Source organism: Schistocerca gregaria, chromosome 4 (genome assembly GCF_023897955.1).
Source record: "Schistocerca gregaria isolate iqSchGreg1 chromosome 4, iqSchGreg1.2, whole genome shotgun sequence".
Taxonomy (NCBI): domain Eukaryota; kingdom Metazoa; phylum Arthropoda; class Insecta; order Orthoptera; family Acrididae; genus Schistocerca; species Schistocerca gregaria.
The window spans coordinates 201,537,276-201,558,037 of record NC_064923.1 but is presented as its reverse complement, the minus strand read 5'-3'; the positions used below and the strand labels follow the sequence as shown (position 1 = coordinate 201,558,037).

General features: G+C 37.8%; 1 protein-coding gene across 1 annotated transcript in view; it reads left to right on the top strand.

Annotated features, from left to right (window-relative positions):
* LOC126267011 (breast cancer type 2 susceptibility protein homolog) overlaps positions 1 to 20,762 on the top strand; it is a 222,346-nt gene that overhangs the window by 158,022 nt on the left and 43,562 nt on the right. The window contains exons 10-11 of the mRNA XM_049971781.1: positions 1,502 to 1,712; positions 7,582 to 7,844. Coding sequence (XP_049827738.1) covers positions 1,502 to 1,712; positions 7,582 to 7,844 — 474 coding nt within the window. The remainder of the gene's footprint in view (positions 1 to 1,501; positions 1,713 to 7,581; positions 7,845 to 20,762) is intronic.

Here is a 20,762-nt window from a genome sequence, read left to right as displayed (position 1 = left end):
TTCTGTAAACTAGTCTGAACTCATAGAAAACATAAACACCTAAATCTTTCCATGCAAACTATGATTTCTCTTGATTTATCACAATGGTCATTTCTCCGTAGCTAGATCCAATTCAATAAAATGTCTTGGCATTCAGAGAAAAAAAGTTGGTCATTATAATTTTGTGAACGATATTGCCACACTGAAAAGTGCCTTTGCTTCAATGATTGCGTCCGCGCCGAGCTTTCATATCCATGACACTCTGTCCTCTATTACATAATAATACAAAATGAGCTGCCCTTCTCTGAACTTTTTTTCATGTCCTCTGTCAATTCAATTTGCGCACAGCAATAATCCTTAAAGAGGACTGACAAGCACAGTGTAGTGTAGGCAGTCTGTTTGGTATATTTGTTGCATCTTTTAAATGTTGCACCAATAAAATAGTCTTCAGTTAACCTTCTCCATAACAGTATAATCTGTGTAATAGTTCCAGTTTATGTTGTTCGTGATTTTAATCCATAGGTATTTAACTGTATCAACAGTCTTTCACTCTGTGTGATGTATCATGTAATTGAAATGTAACAGAATCTCTTTAGTCTCATGGGGATGATCTCACTCTTTGTATTGTCCAGAGTCAACTGCAACCTTTTGAACCATGCAGATAACTTTTTTAATTGGTTTTCAATCTTCTAATGACTTACAAGGTGATGAATGACAGGATAATCTCCAAACAATCTAGGAAAGCTGTTCAGATTGTGTCTTAAATCATTTACATAGATTAAAAGCAGCATAGGGCCTTCCTTGGTTAGCCTCATATATATCTTTGGTTTCATTACTTGAGTGCTTATCAGTTACTACAAACAGTGGCTTTCTGGCAGGAAAAAAAATGAAGCCAATTACACATCTAAGACAATACTCCATAGGCACACAATCATCATCATCATCATCATCATCATCATCATTTTGTCTGATATTTTCAGCTTCCCTGTATTTAGCTACAGATCTGCCTTTAGGTTGATGACAGATTTGCCTGTAAGTGATTTCTATGAAATGTATTGATAAGTCACAGAAATTGCTATTGGTGCTTCGGAAATCCAAATTGAGACTGACTGAACTTCTTATTTTGGAAAGGTGCTATGATTCTTGTACACACAGTTCTTTCCTTTACCTTCAAAAAGGAGGTAAGTAGTGAGATTGATCGATAATTGTCAATGGCAGTCTCACTACCTTCTTTAGAGAATCTACTTTTGCTACATCTTTATTTTTGTGACTTATTTTAATTTATGCCATTTTGAATAATACTCCCACAACGTTACTAACCTTTCTCGTGAGATGTTCTGAGTTAATCTGTTAAGCTGCAATCATGTTTCCAACATATCAGATGTGTTAATGATGCATTAAGGTTTTTACCGTTTCGTGATATTCATTTAATTCAGATGTATCATCTGCTACGTAATTGTAATGGTCTAATAAATGGTGTTGATTGTGACATTTCTTCACTTCTAATGTAATTGTTTTGTAGGCAGGACCCAATGTTAGATTAAAAATCCATACAAATTCAACAAGAAGAGCACGTTGGGATTGCAGACTTGGGTTCTGTAGACAGCCTGGTCCTTTGCCTGTCTCTCTCAGTTCACTGAAACCTGCTGGTGGTGTCATCAGTTGTGTTTCTGCTGTAATTGCTCGAGTCTATCCTGTTGTATATATGGAAAAGGGCCCTGATGGAAAGGCAGGTAAGATAAAGGAGTTCCATTGGTCTGAAGGAAATGAGCAAAACTGGCTTACCTTGATCATTTTTTCTGTGTTTGTATTCATATATTAGCTTGTTATTATTCAGAATGAACAAGAAGGTTATACAAAAAAAGCATGCTAGAAGCAGATTTATCTTGTATCTATTTGAAAAGTATTCATTTACAATAAAGGAAGAGCAACAAAAAGTTTTACACAACATAAAAACCAGCAGAGACAGGTACGCCAACAGTGGCATTTATAATATAACTACTCCCACGTATCAATTTACAAAGAGACAGAGTTCCTGGTCAGTACTAGGCTGGCCTAACTGACAAACAGAAGTTGAACAAAACTAAAATGTATGTGTATGTAAGGAGAGCAATGAGAAAAGCTTGCAATGACTTTCAAAGCAAATTTTTTGCCAACCAATCTCATTAGAAACTCTAGAAGTTTTGGTCTTCCATAAAATCAGTAAGCAGTTCAAAATTGTCTATTCAGTCACTTGGTGACCATACTGGTACTGAAATAGATGATGATGATGATGATGATGATGATGATGAAGATGAAGAGAAGGCTGATTTCTGTCTTCCGAAATCGTTTCACTACATGGCCCCTCCTTTCAATCATCACACATATGCTGAAATGGCAAATTTAGAGGTAAATTGTCATGGAATAAAAAAGCAACTACAATTTCTTAGTAGCGGAAAGCCATCAAGACCAGGTAAGATACCCTTAAGATTCTACAGAGACTATATGAAATAACTTGTTCCCCTTCCAGCAACAGTTTATTGTAAGTTGCTGGAGCAACAGAGGGAAAAAATGCAGGTCCTTCTTGTTTTCAAGAACGGTTGTAACACAGACGCACACAATTATAGGACTTTATCACTGACATCAGTCTGTTGTAGAATTGTGGGACATGTTTTATGCTCACATATTACGACATTTTTGGAGAACAAATATCTCCTGCATAAAGATGAACATGGATTCTGCAAACCAGAGACCATGTGAAACTCAGCTTACTCTGAGATTCACGTACTATAGGCATCAGTGTTCAGATTGATTCAGTGTTCCTTGACTTCAGGAAGGTATTTGATACAGTCCCACACTGCCGTTTAGATGGAGTGGGGGGGGGGGGGGGGGGCGGGGTTCATACAGGCTTACTGGCTATCGGACCAGATTTGTGATTGGATGCAGGACTTCCTTGAAGATAGAACTGGGCATGCTGTTTTTAATGAAACAATACCAACAAATGTAAAGGTTATTTTAGGAGTACCCCAAGGAAATATGATTGTACTCTTACTGCGTATATTATAGATAAATGATGTAGTAGATAACATCAGAAGCTCCATATGCCGGTTCTCTGGTGATGCATTTATCTATAAGATAGTGTAGTAACATCAAAACAAGCCCTGCAGAGAATTGATGCATGTTTGCAGGGACTGGCGGTTGATCCTGAATGTGAGTAGAAGTAGCATATTGTGCGTACAAAGGAGAAGAAATCCACTGCTGTACAACTACACAATTAATAACAAACTGCTAGAACAACTACTTCTGTAAAATGTCTTGGAGTAAATATATGGGGCAACGTTAAGTGGGATGACCATATAAAATAAATAATAGGAAAAGCAGATACCAGACTGAGATTCATAGGAAGAATCTTAAAGAAATGTAACTTGTCCGTGAAAGAAGTGGCTTACAAAATCCTTGTTCGTCCAATTCTTGAGTATTGCTCATGTGTTTGAGATGCTTACAAGGTTGGATCAATAGACGAGACGGACAGTGTCCAACAAATAGTGGTTCATTTTGTCATGTGATAATTTAATCGGTGTGAGATGGTCAACAAACTCAAGTGGCAGATGCTACAAGAGGTATTGTGCGTGAAGGAGAGGTATACTATTGACATTCCGAGATAGTTTGTTCAATGAGCAGTTAGACAACTTATTACTTTCTCCCACATATGCCCTGCGTAAACACCATAATGAGGAAAAAATCGAGAAATTAGAACCAATACAGAAGTTTACAGACAACCATTCCTCCCAAGCATCCTTGGTGAATGGAAGACGGAAGGGGAGATCAATTAGTGCTATAGAATGTACACCCCACCTCACACCATTGTATCACATCCAGAGTATAGGTATAGAAGTACTTATCTTGAGGAGGCTAAACCCAAATATAGTACACTCCCCATTATTTGAAGTGAATGTGGGGCAGAAGATACACAAATAATCGAGAAACAGGAATGTTCGAGATATTTTCAAACAATGTATTTGGGATAACATCTGCTGGACAGGTAGTAGCATCTGCAGCCAACACCTGCGCCAACTCAGATGCGGTTCAACACTGTTGATCTGGCTTAGTGTCTGCCACTGCCCCTAGTGACTGGCAACTCACACTGACAGTCTCTGGCCTGCGACACCTGTGCCGCCCCCCCCCCCCCCCTCTCTCTCTCCCTCCTCCCCTCTAAATCCTGCACAAATAAGCCACAAATCAGATAATTCACACTTGAATAATCGGGAGTACACTGCACTCATTTTAAAAAGATTTCTTTATGTTGGTAGACTCCTATAAAAGTGGAAAACCTAATCCCAGCATTTGAAACTACTAGTTCCTTTTCCATGGAGGATATAAGGATAGTATAAGAGATACGCACTTGTGAGGAGGAGGGGAAACAAGGATGATAAAAAAATTACAGACTGATATCACAAACATCAACGTATTGCAGGATGCTGGAGGATGTTTGGACCTTGAAGATTTCCTGAAGAAAAAGAAGCTTCTTTGAAAGATTCAGCACAGGTACACTTGGGTGAAACACAGCTTACTTTATTAACACACAATATCTGGCAGCCAAAAGGAAGTTCAGACTTCCAAAAGGCATTCAGCACTGTAGCCACAATGTTGACTAGTAATCAGGATATTATGATACGGAATAACTTCACAGATATGTGATTGGCTCAATAATGTTTTTATTAATAGAACACGGTATGTTCTACTGTAAGGCAAATTATCACCAGGAATGAAGGTAGAATTGGGTATGTCCCAAGAAATTGCAATAGAACCAATACACACATGAGTATGTGATTTATCAGGCAGGATCAACAAACCTGCAGATTGTTTGTTGATGATGATGCTGTTGACAAGAAAATATTGTTGTTAGACTATTATAAAGAAATGCAGAACTAATTGAATGAAGTTCCTGCTTGGTGTCATGATATCAGCTCTCTTTAAATACAGAAAAATGGAAGATAATGCCTGTAAGAATCCCATGATATCTGTGTTTATCTCATCATTGAAGTGTGTTTACTGAATGAGGTGGTGCAGTGATTAACATGCTGGACTCGCATTCAGGAGCACAGTGCTTCAAATTCACATCCAGCCATTCAGATTTAGGGTTTCCATGATTTCCCTAAATTGCTCCAGGTAAATGCCACGGTGGTTCCTCTGAAAAGGGTTATGGCTAATTTCCCCGTCCTTTTGTAATCTGGGCTTGTGCTCTATCTCAAATGACCACAATGTCGATAGGACGTTAAACTCTAATCTTCCTTCCATCCTTCCTTTTTCGAGTGTTTAGATGTAATAGTAAAGAAGTGATATGAATCAGATGAATATGTAAAATCGATAGTAAGGTGGGCAAATGAAAGACATAGATTTGTTTGAGATTCTGGGTCAGTGCAGTGCTTCTGTAAACCAAAATGCGTAGAAGCACTACTACTGCTCTAGAATTTGGAGTCCTTATCAAGGAGGTATGACAGCAGACTTCGAATTAGTTGAGTGTAAAGTTTACTACACAGCCTCAGCATTTGAGTTCTTGCTGACACATACTTTATTAATTTAATATTTAGTGGTGTCATAATAACCATTCAATATCATAACTCATTATTTCAACACTACACACACATAGCCCAGATATAACATAGCATGTTTGTTTCAGTATGTTTCAAAGTTACGCTTGTCCTATAAAAGTGACCTCCGTATCTGAGCAGTCACTGCGTGTGACTACTTTGCAGAGGATCCGGGTTCAGTTTCCCGTACCGCCGAGGATTTGTCCTTAGTGGGATGACTAGAACAATTAATGCACCCATTCTTGTGAAGCCAATTCAGGAGCTATTTGAATGAAGAAAAGTAGCTCCAAGGTATGGAAAGCAGACGACAGTCAGGAGTCTAGTGTGCTGACCCTTTGCCACTCCATACTGCTTGAAAATAAAGTTGATGATGTATGACAGAGAATAACATGGTGCCCGGTTGACATCATGTGGTCCTTTGGACATGATGGTAGAGATCCCCGCTCCCCTGCAAGTGAAGAGCGCAAGACTCATGGACAATGTAATGGTTTGTTATTTCTATTTCTTCGCTTCTAGAGCACACATTGCAACCAAAGTTAGAGGAGGTAGAATTGTAACTGCAGTACAACTTCACTAACTTTTTGAAAGACCCTTAACATTAAAAAATAATTAAAAAACATTTACTTTACGGCCTCTTATTGCATCATGACACTTTCTCTTCTTAGAGTAACCAAAATACTGGGATTACTTAGGCTTTCAGAACCAGGATACTTTTGTGTTTACTTTACAGCTTAGGTCTAGTGCAACAGGATTCCATTTTCTTAGTTTTAGTCACAAGAAGCAAATATGTGGGCTTTTATTTATGGAGACCTCACTTTCTATATTAAACGGCAGGCATGTATACAAACTTTGAGAGTTATTTGAGAAGATGCAAATCTAAGTTCCTGGAAAAGCGGGAGTTAGTATTACTTCTTTACAACTTTGGAGACACCCCCTCCGCCCAGCTCCCCACATCTTCTAATGTAAGGTTAATGTTAATATTTATTTTGCAGGCTAATTAACAATAGAAGGTAGGGGAAGACTGATGAAAAAGGAGCCAGGAATGGCTACAGTCTGTCAGTTATTTCATTCCTCAAATATGATTTGTCTGTCGTCACTAAAAAAAAGAAGTAATTTTCACCCTTTTTGTACCACTTTGTTTAAGCTGTATGACCACTAGAGAGTTCAGTCATCATTATTTAGATGAAGGTGGGTTTGGTGAGTTTCATTGATTGGTGTGGACAAAGGCCAGCCGCAGTGGTCTAGCGGTTCTAGGCGCGCAGTCAGGAACCACGCGACTGCTACGGTCGCAGGTTCGAATCCTGCCTCAGGCATGGCTGTGTGTGATGTCCTTAGGTTAGTTAGGCTTAAGTAGTTCTAAGTTCTAGGGGACTGATGACCAGAGGAGTTAAGTCCCATAGTGCTCAGAGCCAGTTGAACCCCTCTCTCTCTCTCTCTCTCTCTCTCTCTCTCTCTCTCTCTCTCTCTTTTTTTTTTTTTTTTTTCAAACTCGGCCACCTAACAATGCAAAACATGTACAAACTTCAACAGCCTTGTTAGAGATATTGGTGGGATGTTGTTAAGGAGGGCAGTTTGGTGTATGGCCTAGAAAATTCATCTGTTTACTTATTGACCACCACCCAAGCCACCCTTAGTTGTACTATTCAGTTTATTGTTTATATTTCACAAAATTAACATAAACATTTAAACTTAATTTGCAAAGAACTGTTCACAGTATTTAGTGTAAGATTTTTTTGAGTATGCAATATTTGTAGAATTGGAATCCAACTGCTTCAAAATTTGTTTGCAGATCCAGATAACTGCTCCTCAATATTTGTGCATGTTACCAAATAATGTATGCAAGCTCACTTCATTTCTAATGTAAGCATACACATTGTGAGATTCTATGCAGTTTTACAAATAATTTGTAGAGGTGACTATTTCGAAACAAATTCTGACACCATCACTTTTCTACTAGCTAGTGGTTCAGTAACTAATTAGTATGAGGGCACAAGCTGATAAATTACTAATAAGTCTTCCAATGTTATTTCAGAATTTTATTCAGCAAAGCAAGAGGCACTTCGTGCTTCAAAACGAGAGCGACAGTGGCAAGAGCATATAGAAAAACTATACAGCCAGGAACGTGCACAATTGAGTCAGATAGAATGGTTCAGTGCCTGCAGCCAACAAAGTAAAAGCAAAGGGAAGAATAAACAACACGTAACAACTCCTACGCGACAACAGTTAGCTTCTGCTACAAGCGCTGAAGACCTTTGCCAGTTACTTTTCAACGCACCTGATCCAGCGTCACTTCAGGTATATGAATTTAGCTAGAAATTTAAGAGGTAAATCTCATGTGTATACCTTTGTTATAAGCAAGTAATTTGATCAAAATATATAAATTAACATGACAACAGAAACTCCTGGTTGTATGTATGGAATGTCATGAGGTAGATAACAATTTGCGATACAGAATCGTGACAGACAACACACACTTGTACATGTACAATTTTTTATTGCTTCAGTAAATAAAATATAGGCATGTGCATCATTGGAATGAATATTGAACTGAGCTGATGACCTACCAACAGATTCTATCAAACACAATGTCCTCAGTTCTGAGATGATATTACAGGAGAGAATGGTCCTCATGAAGAACTATTACTTTTCCTGATGTATATAATTCACATAGTTAAATAACAATAGCTTTTCTCTGAGACTGTTTCGCACACATAATCTAAAATACAGAAAACAATACACACAAATAGGTATCTTTGACAACAGAATATGTCACTGGTGATATATGGCACACTTAGTGTCATTCATGAAAATGTGATGTCATGCTGGAAATCAGAAAAAATTAACACATCATCTCCGTAAACACCTGTGAAAAATTCTATGAGGGCACTAAAACATAATGTACATAGGTACTAGACAATCTAACACAAAATTAAAAAACATCTCCCAAATAACATTCCTTACAGTCTATAGCATATAATGCTATGTAGTCCGCCCCGGTAGCTGAGTGGTCAGCCGGACAGAGTGTCAATCCTAAGGGCCCGGGTTTGATTCCCGGCTGGGTCAGAGATTTTCTCCGCTCAGGGACTGGGTGTTGCGTTGTCCTAATCATCATCATTTCATCCCCATCGACACGCAAGTCGCCGAAGTGGCGTCTAATTGAAAGACTTGCACCCAGCGAATGGTCTACCAGGCAGGAGGCCCTGCTCACACAACATTTTTTTAAATGTTGTGTAACTCGTGACAGTGAGTTTCTAGCTCGATGCTGGTCTGAAAAAATAAAAATATGAAAACCAAGCAGTAGTTTTGTGTTGATATATACAAATGACATTGTTTATTATGACATGAAGGCAGCATGATACCATGAATACAGAACAACAGAAAATTGTTGTAAATGATGGAACTGTTGCAATTGGTTTTAGCATAATCAAGTGCAAAGCATCTATGTGTATGTCAAGATCCTATGTCTTCATTCACCAACAGAAATAGTCAATAGTCAGAACAAACCTGCAATATTCAGATACAGTATTGCTAGTGTCCTGCTTGACACAGTCAAGTCATTTAAATAGCTGGGCATAACATTGCAAAGCAATATGAAATGGAATGAGCTTGTGAGAACTGTGGTAGGGTAGATGATAGGTCAACTTCGGTTTATTGGGAGAATTTGAGAAAAGAGCAGTTCATTTGTAAAGGAGGCCGTATGTAGGATGCTGGTGCTACCTATTCTTGACTACGGCTCAAGTGTTTGGGATCTGTACGAGGTTGGATCGAAGGAAGACATCAAAGCAATTCATAGATCGCTGGTAGCTTTGTTACCGGTAAGTTTGAACAACAAGTAAATGTTACAGAGATGCTTTGAAAACTCAAATAGGAATGCCAGGAGTTTTCAAGAAACTCTAGAAAATTTAGAGAACCAGCATTTGAAGTTGACTGCCAAATGCTTCTACTGCCACCAACATATACCGCACATAAGGACAACAAAGATAAGATACAAGAAATTAGGGCTTATATGGAGGCATGTAGACTCAGTTGGCGTGGCACCAGAGCATTGAGCATACTGATATGTTCACTGTGTTTGTGCACCTTTTATTTTGCAAACACATTCGTACCCACATTATCTTTCGAAATTGGTCTATTTTATTCTGGCCATATGTAGTTTCCAGCAATCGTGTTTAGTAGGGACCTGAAAATTTGGCATCTATTTTAGGCCAAATTTTCATTTTATTTTTGGTGAAATTCACATTTATTTTTGGTAAAAAGTAATCTCTCTCTCTCTCTCTCTCTCTCTCTCTCTCTCTCTCTCTCTCTCTCTCTCTCTCTCTCTCTCTCTCCCTCCCCTCCCCTCCCTCCCTCCCTCCCTTCCATGTAAATGATTAGAGCTACAAATTTAAAAGGTGGTCATGCTACATGCCTGAATATGAAACCTTAATGCTTTGAAATAACTTTCTGGTGTTTGGTGAGCTTTTCGACTGGAATATGTGCTTTTTTCAAAAATGTAAATAATTTTTTACAGATTGGCCTTTACTTGTTTTTTTTTCTTTTGCCTGAATTTAAGCTTTCAACTAATAATTGTTTCTGTTGAGAATTAGGAGCATTTTCATGCCAGTAAACTCAGTGCTTCTCTGATGTAAGACGTTTCTTGACATTTTTCCTCCCAATTTGTTAGTTACAAAATCTGCAGAATATTAATTTCTACCTTTTGTGGTCGCCCATAGCTACATGACCCACTTTAGTCAACGCTACAGAGAGATTCAGTGTAAGGGTAGAACCAAAAATAACTCTAATTACGCATTAAGGGCAGAATCTCGGCACTGTTAAAATACATTGCAAGAGTTTGATTTCCATTCACTATAGTAAAGAGTGCGGACACAATAAACTGGCAAATGGTCACTAGTGTAAACAAACTAGATAACAAGAAGCACTGCACAACAAAAAGCATTTGGTAATGGCTACTGTGCAATTTCTTGCTTAGGTTGGCAGTGTCGTAAACAGCATAGTTCTGGTCGACCTCTACCACTATTTGACGCAACCACAGTTCAAGACACCTGCCTCCTTAAAACTGCCACATTAAATTGTTCACATTTTATCAACTTTTGAACTTAAAGCTAGCAAGCAAACACACTCATTTCTTTATTCTAATAAACAGAATCCCACTGTTGAGTACTATATTCATAATTGGACGTTTATTTTATACAGACCACTCAACTGCCCCCAGTTGGTGTTTAATCAGAGCATTGAGTGCACTAACATGTTATAGTGTTTGTGCAACTTTTATTTTGCAAACACATTCTTACACACATTATCTTTCGAAATTGGGTTTCACCGAATGATGTGCAACACCATTAACTGAAAATTGAATAAATTTTCAATTCTTGTATGCAGAAAATAAAGCTGTTTTAAACTATCTCTGCTTAGTAGTTCATCCAGATACCTATATTGCTTCACACTAAAGACTAGCTGGAAAAGTGGCAATAGCAGATCACAAACGACATGTGTGTCCCCAAAAACCTGAAACTGAAGCTGTGCCTATAAAGATCATACTGTTAGCTCTGATCTTGTGCTTCACACCACTGTTGTAGTTAAATGTATCTTATTATTTTCAGATATTTGTAATTGCGCATCACTATCAAAGAAAATTCAAAGCGCGTTTCTAAATGTTTCATAATTATGTAATCAACACAAATACTTTTTCTGTGGGTGCATAAAATTCAAAGAAAATAATTTACTGAATTTTTATATTTTTTTCCTTTCTTATAAATTTTATGTCTCATGTGTTATCCATGGATTACTTTTAGGCCTTGTAATTTTGACTAGTTGTTCCTCTCCTGCCTTCACCATTTTATCTGTCACAGTTACCCATTCATTTTCTATCACTTTTTTTTTCACGTATTTAAGTTAGTCACTGCCTAATGCTCTCACTGAAACTGTTATAACCTGTGGTTATTCCAAATTATCCAAGTCCCTCCTCCTCAGTTCCTAACCTTTCTGCAGTTTCTTCAACTTTAATGTGTATTTCATAGTAAATTATGATCAGAGTCCAAATCTACTCATAGAAATGTTTTGCAGTTTGAAATCTCCCCTGCTTTGTATTTGTCTTGCCATTATATATTTAATATGAAATCTTCTGGTGTGTGTATGTCTCATTCATACTGCCTTCTTTGATGATTCTCAAACCAAGTGTTCGCATGATTAGTTTGTGCTCCGTGCAGAAGTCTACCAAATGGCTTGGCTTTTCATCCCATTCCCCCTCATTCTATTCTCTTTATCTATTTTTATTTCTATTCCTTTTCCTACAATCAAATTACTGTCTTCCACCAAAATTAGATTGATATCTGGAATATGACATTAGTGAGATGAGTGAACCTTGATGGATAACATTAGACAAAATCTACCAAAGTCTTCTGAAAAGCATGATACAATACCATACAGAACATACATAAAGCAATCATTCTGAACCTCAGATGTGAAAGTGAGATGTACCACTTAACAATCTAATTTATCTGTAAAATCAGAAAACTACATTAACTGCTGTTGTGGCCTTCACTCCAGAGATTGGTATGGTGCAGCTCTCCATTCTTCTCTATCCTGTGCAAGCCTCTCCATTCCCGAATACCTACTGCAATGTATATTCTTCTGTATCTGCTTACTGTATTCACCTCTTGGTCTCCCTCTATGATATTTACTCCCCCCCCCCCCCCCTCCCCATCCCTACACTCCCCACCATTACTAAATTGATGATCCCTTGATGTCTCAGAATGTTTCCTCTCAACCAAACCCTTCTTTTAGTCATGTTGTGCGACAAATTTCTTGTCTTCCCAGTTCTGTTTAGTACCTCCTCATTAATCACATGATCTACCAATCCAATTGTCAACATTCGTGACGCCACATATGAAAAGTCTGCAATCTCTTCTTGTCTAAACTGTTTATTGTCCATATTTCACTTCCATTTGTGTTTAATCGCTCTTTCAAGTACTTTGCTGCTTTTTACAGAATTATGATGGCATCAGCAGACGTCAGAGATTTTATTTCTTCTCCCTGACCTTCAATTGCTACTCCAAATTTTTCTTAGAGTTCCTGTAGCTCAATGTGCAGATTGAATAATGTCGGTGGTAGAATACAATCCTGTCTCATTCCCTTTTCAACCACAGCGTCCCTTTCATGCCCCTCGACTTACTACTGCCATCTTGTTTCTGTACAAGTTGTAAATAACCTTTCACTTCCTGTATTTTACCTACACTACATACTGAATTTCAAAGAGTGTATTCCAGTCAACATTGGCAAAAGCTTACTTTAAGTCTACAAATGCTATAAATGTAGGTTTGCTATTCCTTCCCTAAGGGAAGTCATAGGGTTAGTATTGCCATGCATGTTTCTCTGGAATCCAAACTGATCTTCCCTAAGGTTGGCTTCTACCATTTTCTCCATTCTCCTGTCAAAGAATTCCTGTTTGTACAACCATGACTTATCAAACTGATAGTTTTGTAATATTCATACTTGTCAACACCTGCTTTCTTTGGATCTGGAATTATTACATTCGTTTTGAAGTCTGAGGGGATTTCACATCTCATACATCTTGTGCACCAGATGGAATAGTTTTGTAATGGACGGCTCTCCCATTGCTATCAGCAGTGCTTATGAAATGTCGTCTACTTAGGGCCATGTTTCGACTTTGTTCTTTCAGTGCTCTTTCAGATTCTTCTCGCAGTATCATATCTCCCATCTCATCTTCTTCTTTGTCCACTCCCCTTTCTATAATACTGCTGCAAAGTTTATGACCCTTGTGTAGACCCTCTATATAAGCCTTCTACCTTTCAGCTCTCCTTTCTTTCCATAGTACTAGTTTTCTGTTTCTGCTCCTGATACTCATAGAGCTGCTTCTCTTTTCTCCAAAGGCCTCTTTAATTTTCCTCTAGTGAAATATGCTTCTAAATCCTTGCATTTGCTATTTTGTACTTCCTCAGTCTCATTTTTTAAACATTTCTATTCACTTTCACCTGCTGCATTTGTATATTTTCTCCTTTCATCAATTAAATTCAGTATCTCATGTGATATTTAGAGATTTGTGCTATGATTTGTCTTTTTACGTATTTCATCCTTTGCTGCCTTCTCTATTTCATCTCTCAGAGCTACCCATTCATCTTCTACTGTGTTTCTTTTCCCTGTTCTAGTCCGTCATTCCCTTATGCTCCCTCCGGATAACCTACCTTCTTTCAACTTATCCAGGTCCCATCTCCTTAATTTCTTACCTTTTTGCAATTTCTTCAGTTTTAATCTACATTCCATAACCAATAACTCCACATCTTCCCCTGGAAATATCTTACAATTTAAAATCTGGTTACAAAATCTCTGAACATAATTAATTTTAAACATTTCAGTGCCTCCAGGTATCTTCCACTTATACAACTTTCTTTCATAATTCTTAAATCAAGTGTTAGCAATGATTAAATTATGTCTGTGCAAAATTGTACCAAGTAGCTTCCTCTTTCATTCCTTTCCCCCAGTCCATATTATCCTATTATCAAATTCAAGTCTCCCATCACAATTAAAAGTTTGACTCCCTTAACTACCTGAATAAATTATCTCGTCATACATTTCTTTACTGTCTTAATCAACTGTGGAGCCAGTTGTCATATAAATTTGTACTACTGTGGTGAGGGCTTAGTTCTATCTTAGCTCTGATAATATGTTCAGTATGCTGTTTGTAATAGCTTACCCTCATCCTGATTTTTTATTCATTACTAACCCTCTTCCTGCATTTCCCCTTCATAACCCTACATTCACCTGATTATAAATCCTGTTCCTCCTGCCACTGAACTTCAGTAATTCCCACTATATCTAACTTCACCCTATCCATTTCCCTTTGTAAATTTTCTAAACTTCCGGCCCAATTAAGGGATCTAACATTCCACAGTCCGACCTGCAGAGTGCCAGTTGCGCTCCTCCCAGTGACAATGTCCTTCTAAATAGTCTCCACTCGAAGGTCCAAATAGCCGACTATTTTCCCTCTAGAATATTTTACCCAAGAGGATGTCATCGTCATTTAACCATGCAGTAGACCTGCCTGCCCTTTGGAAAAATTACAGCTGTAGTTTCTCCTTTTTTTCAGCCATTCACAATACCAGCACGGCAAGACCATTATGATTTATTATAAAAGGCCAGATTAGTCAGTCATCCAGGCTGTTGCCCCTGCACCTACTGAAAAAGCTGCTGCCACTCTTCAGATCCACATGTTTGTCTGGCCTCTCAACAGATAATCCTCCATTGTGGTTGCCCTTATGGTATGACTATCTGTATTCCTGAGGCACGCAAGCCACCCCACCAACAGCAAGATCCATGATTCATTGGGATTGGGGGGGGGGGGGGGGGGATTAATACAGAAAGTAATAAAGTTACCCATACTTTGTAGCATCTTATTTTTGCATTTATCATTCTATTTTATTTGTCCCGTTTGAAAATAACGATGCATCAGTATTTCATAGAACATACATTTGAGACACATGCAAATAATTCTGACAGAAAGCAGGCAGGTGTCTTGGACTGGAAATGTGCCAGGCCATGAATAAGTAAAATTCTTAACCAAGATATTTGCACAAACAATTTTGTTGTGAAAGCATGCTCGGCTAATAACCCAGAGATCCATGGATTTAAACCATTCTTTGTAACTACTGTGATGGAGCAGGCAGGTAGCCTGGAGGGGCAGGGTGTCAGACCATGAACAAGCTCAATTTTGAAACGAAATATTTGCATAAACATCTGATTAACTGAAATTAGCTTGGTCTTTTCCAAAACAACAAAATTTCTCAACATAGAATTATTAAAGCGATGTTATCCTCGAAAATGAATCTCAACATTTATTAAATAAATAGACAACATTTATTTATGAAACTTGCTGGCAGTTTAAAACTATGTGCTGGAATAGGACTTGAACCTGGAACCTTTGCCTTTCACAGCGAATGCTGTACCAACTGAGCTGTCCAAGAATGACTAATGATCCATCCTCACATCTTAACTTCCACCCAGTGGTGGCATACCCTATTTGTTTGGTGATTCAGTGAATCCCAGGGAAAAAAGTTGATTTTGCAAATTATGAATGTACATAGTTAAACAACTGTTCTTCATATCTTTCTCTTAATAGGTTATGTTATCTGTATTTTCAAGGTATTTTTATTGTATGAAAAACTTTCAAGTCATTCAGATGGCACACATACTTGCCACAATTTTTCCCAGGCACTACCAGGGCTCAATTTCTCTCCTGAACCCCAATGAATGAGCTTGTAGGTATTTCTTTGGCTGGGAGGGGCAAGAGCAAACATCACTAATAATATGTCCATTTGTGCCAGTGGAATAACCAGTTCAGATGTGAGTCAGACTCTACTGTAAATCTATATAAAAGAAATAGCTGGAATTGCATCTCTGTTTCTACAAATAAACTATTTTCTTTTCCATGCCTTCCATATGCTAAGGGTAAAGAGACAAATTGGACTTGCACTGGCATGTCAGATCAAAGTTATCTAACACAGGAGGTTAAGAAGCATAAGGAATCTATTGCACAAATGAATGTTTATTTAAATTTATTACTTTTTGGAATACCGGTAACAGAAATTAGGCAAGAGCTTAGTTCAGCTTTGAGACAGAATATAGAAAGACACAGTGACAATGAAAGAAAAAATCATAGTGTTCTTCCCAAAATAACTATGTTTATTTACTAAAGTTTCCTCACATGGACTTGAAACAGCAAAATCTGGCAATCCTGGAATATTCAGAGGGCTATTAAATTTTATTTCAGCTCTCATTCATTTGTAAAAGAGCACGTAAATGATGCTATAGTCTATAAGCATACAGCCACAGATTATAAAATTCTTTACTAGAATGAATGTTACATGTGTGTCATGTGAAAACTAATGCAGAAATAGCAAACACAGTTTTTGTGTCTTTGATAATAGATGAAAACTTCTGATGTATCTTTTAAATTTCAGTTGGTTGCAGTATTTTGTTATTTACTGCTAATGAAGAGTCTGAAAGATTCAGGGCATTTTTAAAGACATCTAGCAACAATGCTTCCTCTTTAGCAGCTTGCATTAAAAATGTCCCCACTGCTGTTGTCCAAGAACAGAAAGAAAAAGTAAGAACTCAAAGCTATGATGGTGCTTACGTCACTCTTGACAAACATGTAGTGGTCTGAACAATTGTAAGAGAAAAATATTGTTTCACATATTATGTGCATACTTATGCTCACCAACTGAACTTAATTGTCCAGGTTAAAAATAAACAAGTAAAACTGTTTTTCTGTATTATTGCAGAGATACCAAAATTCTTCTGTCATTCAGCTCAGAGAGTGGCTGTTCTAGATGCAGTTGTTAAACAAAGATCCCTCATGGATCATTCACAAGATGTAACTTTAAATCAAGAAGAATCTTTACAGTTGATGAGAATAAAGAGGCCATTGTAGAATGTCTCCCACACATTCAAGATACCAGCAACCAGATAACTACTGTGAATCAGGCATATGGTTTAAGGTTGAAACTGTAACAACCAGACTTTTTCTTTTGGTTAGAGGTATTTTCTACAATAATAATAAAACTATAAAATCGTCATGTTGTCTATCTGTTTGAACATTCTAATCTCCAAAACCAGTAAATGAATTTCCGCGGTGTGTTCCTAGGTAACTTGAGCATAGATTGGGGCAACATCTATATTCCATCAAAGTCATATCGGGGGGGAAACAGATATAATAATTTAAAGTTTTAGGAATCTCCTCAGCTTAGTAGTTCGGATGTTTCATTAGTGACAGTGTTGTACACCAAACAACCAATAGATGGTGCTGTTAGTTGGTTTATCTTACTGACAGAAGTATTTTCGGAAGTTTATGCAAGCAACAAAATTAAGTGCCACAGTCTTATCTCTGTGAATACTAACAAACATTGCATTTAAACTTTTTAAACTCCTGTTGGAATATCAACAATATAAGGAAAAAGATAGATTGCTACTTACCGTAAAGATGAGACACCCCGGACGGGCACATTGAAGAGCCTTGACTAAAACAGACAGATCTCTGAAATAATAAGGTTCACAGATGTTGACATAAGCCTTAAACCATGGAACATGATAATAGGTTGCTTCTTAACAAGCCAACTGGATGCTTGGAATAATATTGACAATCTTTGCATTAGTCAGGATAATAAATGATGCAGAGCTATAACAGAACAGAAACACGATTAAAAAGAGCATTTAAACCATGGAGAGGCCAGTTTAGACAACAAGTAATATTTGACTACAAAAACAAAGAAGATAACAAATATTCTTGGCTAAACAACACAAGACCTAATAAATAACAATGGAAACTCCAGGTTGGAATATCAACAATATAAGGGAAAATGTAGACTGGCAATGGCAAGGAAAGCGTTTCTGAAGAAGAGAAATTTGTTAACATCAAGTATAGATTTAAGTGTCAGGAAGTCGTTTCTGAAAGTATTTGTATGGAGTGTAGCCATGTATGGAAGTGAAACAAGGACGACAAATAGTTTGGACAAGAAGAGAATAGAAGCTTTCGAAATGTGGTGCTACAGAAGAATGCTGAAGATTAGATGGGTAGATCACATAACTAATGAGGAAGTATTGAATAGGATTGGGGAGAAGAGAAGTTTGTGGCACAACTTGACCAGAAGAAGGGATCGGTTGGTAGGACATGTTCTGAGGCATCAAGGGATAAACAATTTAGTATTGGAGGGCAGCGTGGAGGGTAAAAATCGTAGAGGGAGACCAAGAGATGAATACGCTACGCAGATTCAGAAGGATGTAGGTTGCAATGGGTACTGGGAGATGAAGAGACTTGCACAGCATAGAGTAGCATGGAGAGCTGCATCAAACCAGTCTCAGGACTAAAGACCACAACAACAACAAGGGAAAGATGGATTGCTACTTACCTTAAAGGTGGCACATTAAGTTGCAGACAGGCACAACTGAAAGACACCTACACATTAGCTTTGAGCTACAGCCTTTGTCAGAAAAAGAAACACACACACACGTTCATTCGCACAAACAAGCACATCTCACTCGCACAACTGCCACCTCTAGTAGCTTGAAGCTGCAGTACTTGGGGGTCATGTTTGTGGGCTGTGCTTGCTTGTGTGAATGAATGTGTATGTGTGTTTGTTTTTCTGATGAAGGCTGTGGCTCAAAGCTAATGTGTAAGTGTCTTTTTGTTATGCCTGTCTGCAACTTGATGTGTCATTTTTACGGTAAGTAGCAATCCATCTCTTCCTTACATTATTACAAGACTTAATATGTCAGATATACACTGAAAATGTTTATAAGGTTACAGTAGAACTTGAATAAAAAGGAGTTATGATTAAGTGCCAGAAGTAAAACACCAGGGTTATTAAAGGCCCCCAGATGATGTAGTAAGTTATAAATGTTAAACATAGTACTCAGCAAGTAACAACTGACCCTGAGTAAGATAAGCCATATGTAGCAAATAACAGTAAAATGTCTTCACTCTCAATAATGTTTATACAATATGCATAATCACACATGTAATATATTCATTATGGCAAGCAGAAAATGTAAACTTCCAGTGTCCATTTTTGGGTGGAACTGGAAGCAGTGACAGTCACAAATTTGACGTGAAGTTCTTGCCAAATAATTTTCCTCTGTGACTCTGCTAGAGTAATGGATTCATAGTCTTTGATGTTGTGTGCCAGATTTAATCTACTCAGGCTAACTTCCTTCTCAAGGCACTTCACCAAGTTAACAGCCAGGCCCGGACTGCAGCAACTGCATTGGAAGGAGAAAGGTGCCAAGCAGAACTACCTCAGTCGATCACAACATAGAGTAATATGCCAATATACCACCCTGTCCCATCACCAGCGATAATGTTCCAACTCATTTCAACACACAACTGACTTGGCAAGCTTGGCCGATTCACTTAAGTCGGCACTGTGCTAGCTGTTCCTTGCGGGGCGTGGAAGGTACACCTAACTAGGTGCTACCGGGAAATTTTTTTTTGGCCTGATCGCTATACTAGTAAGGGCCAGTTGTGCAGTCTCCAGCTAGCAGCCGCCTCAAGGTCTATTCTGGAAGTAGTGCGGACTGCGGAAAATGCGTTGTACGAACATGTAACAATGCCTAACTGGAGAATAATTGCGGGATAACTAAACTGGTAATTCTAGCAGCGTTAGTGAAGTTAACCAGCGATTAAGCTTTGACATTGGCAGGATTAGATACAGAATTAGTGATTACAAGACTGTTAGAATGAGGAAGGAGAAGAAATGGGGACATCACTTAAATTATGGAAGAATATGACGATTCCAAATTTATATAAAAATTTCGCTCTACTACTTTTCGATCTCATGCTTGAGAAACTGGAGCGTATGAATGAAGTGTAAAACTATTTCCTAACGGAAAGCTTTCTGCTTGGACTAGGCCTAATAGGCATTTGGTATTGGTACTTTGTTAATTATATTCTGCCGTGTTATAAAAATGACCATTTGTGTCAAAACAATCTCGTTTATTTGGCCTGTGTTACAATTGCTGCAGTGCTAGAAAGGCCTATTTTGTTTTATCTATCAGTGACAAAATACACGTAATCAGGTCAAGAAACCACACCAGTCTTGGGTCCTATTTGTATTAACAGCTTTTTCAGTATTAAACAACAACATTTTGCTTTTTCATGTAGCAAAACCTTTGACGAACTTTGATGAGGTAACAGGTTCATCCGCAGAAAGGATAGCACACCATGTAAAGCTATAGCAAGATTAGAGAGAAAAAAATTCTAGGAGCTAATAATTGAAGAAATGTATACTGTCTTGCTTGTCTCTTGTCTTTACTGGTTTTATGTATCCTATACTTAATTTTATGTCACACAAAGCAGCAAGTTGTTAGTTGATAGGGAATAAAGAGTGCAATTTTTCTGAAGAGTTTCTCACTATAGAGCATTTTAATTTCCACTGTCCTGAATATAGTTTGATGGTATCCATTACAAAATATACACATTTCAGTTCCACAGACCAAAATACAGTGACGTGTGTGAAGAGGTGTGGCACTACACTTTGGCACACTTAAGATGAAATAACTTATCCTACAATTCCTCAGACACATATTTTTCAGAAAGATGTGCGCTACAAAATGAACATATTTTTGAAAGTTCGATATTTTAAATTTTTGACGTCTTATCTCAAACGCTCGAGGGACGCCACTATCTACTATTGCCCCAGTTCG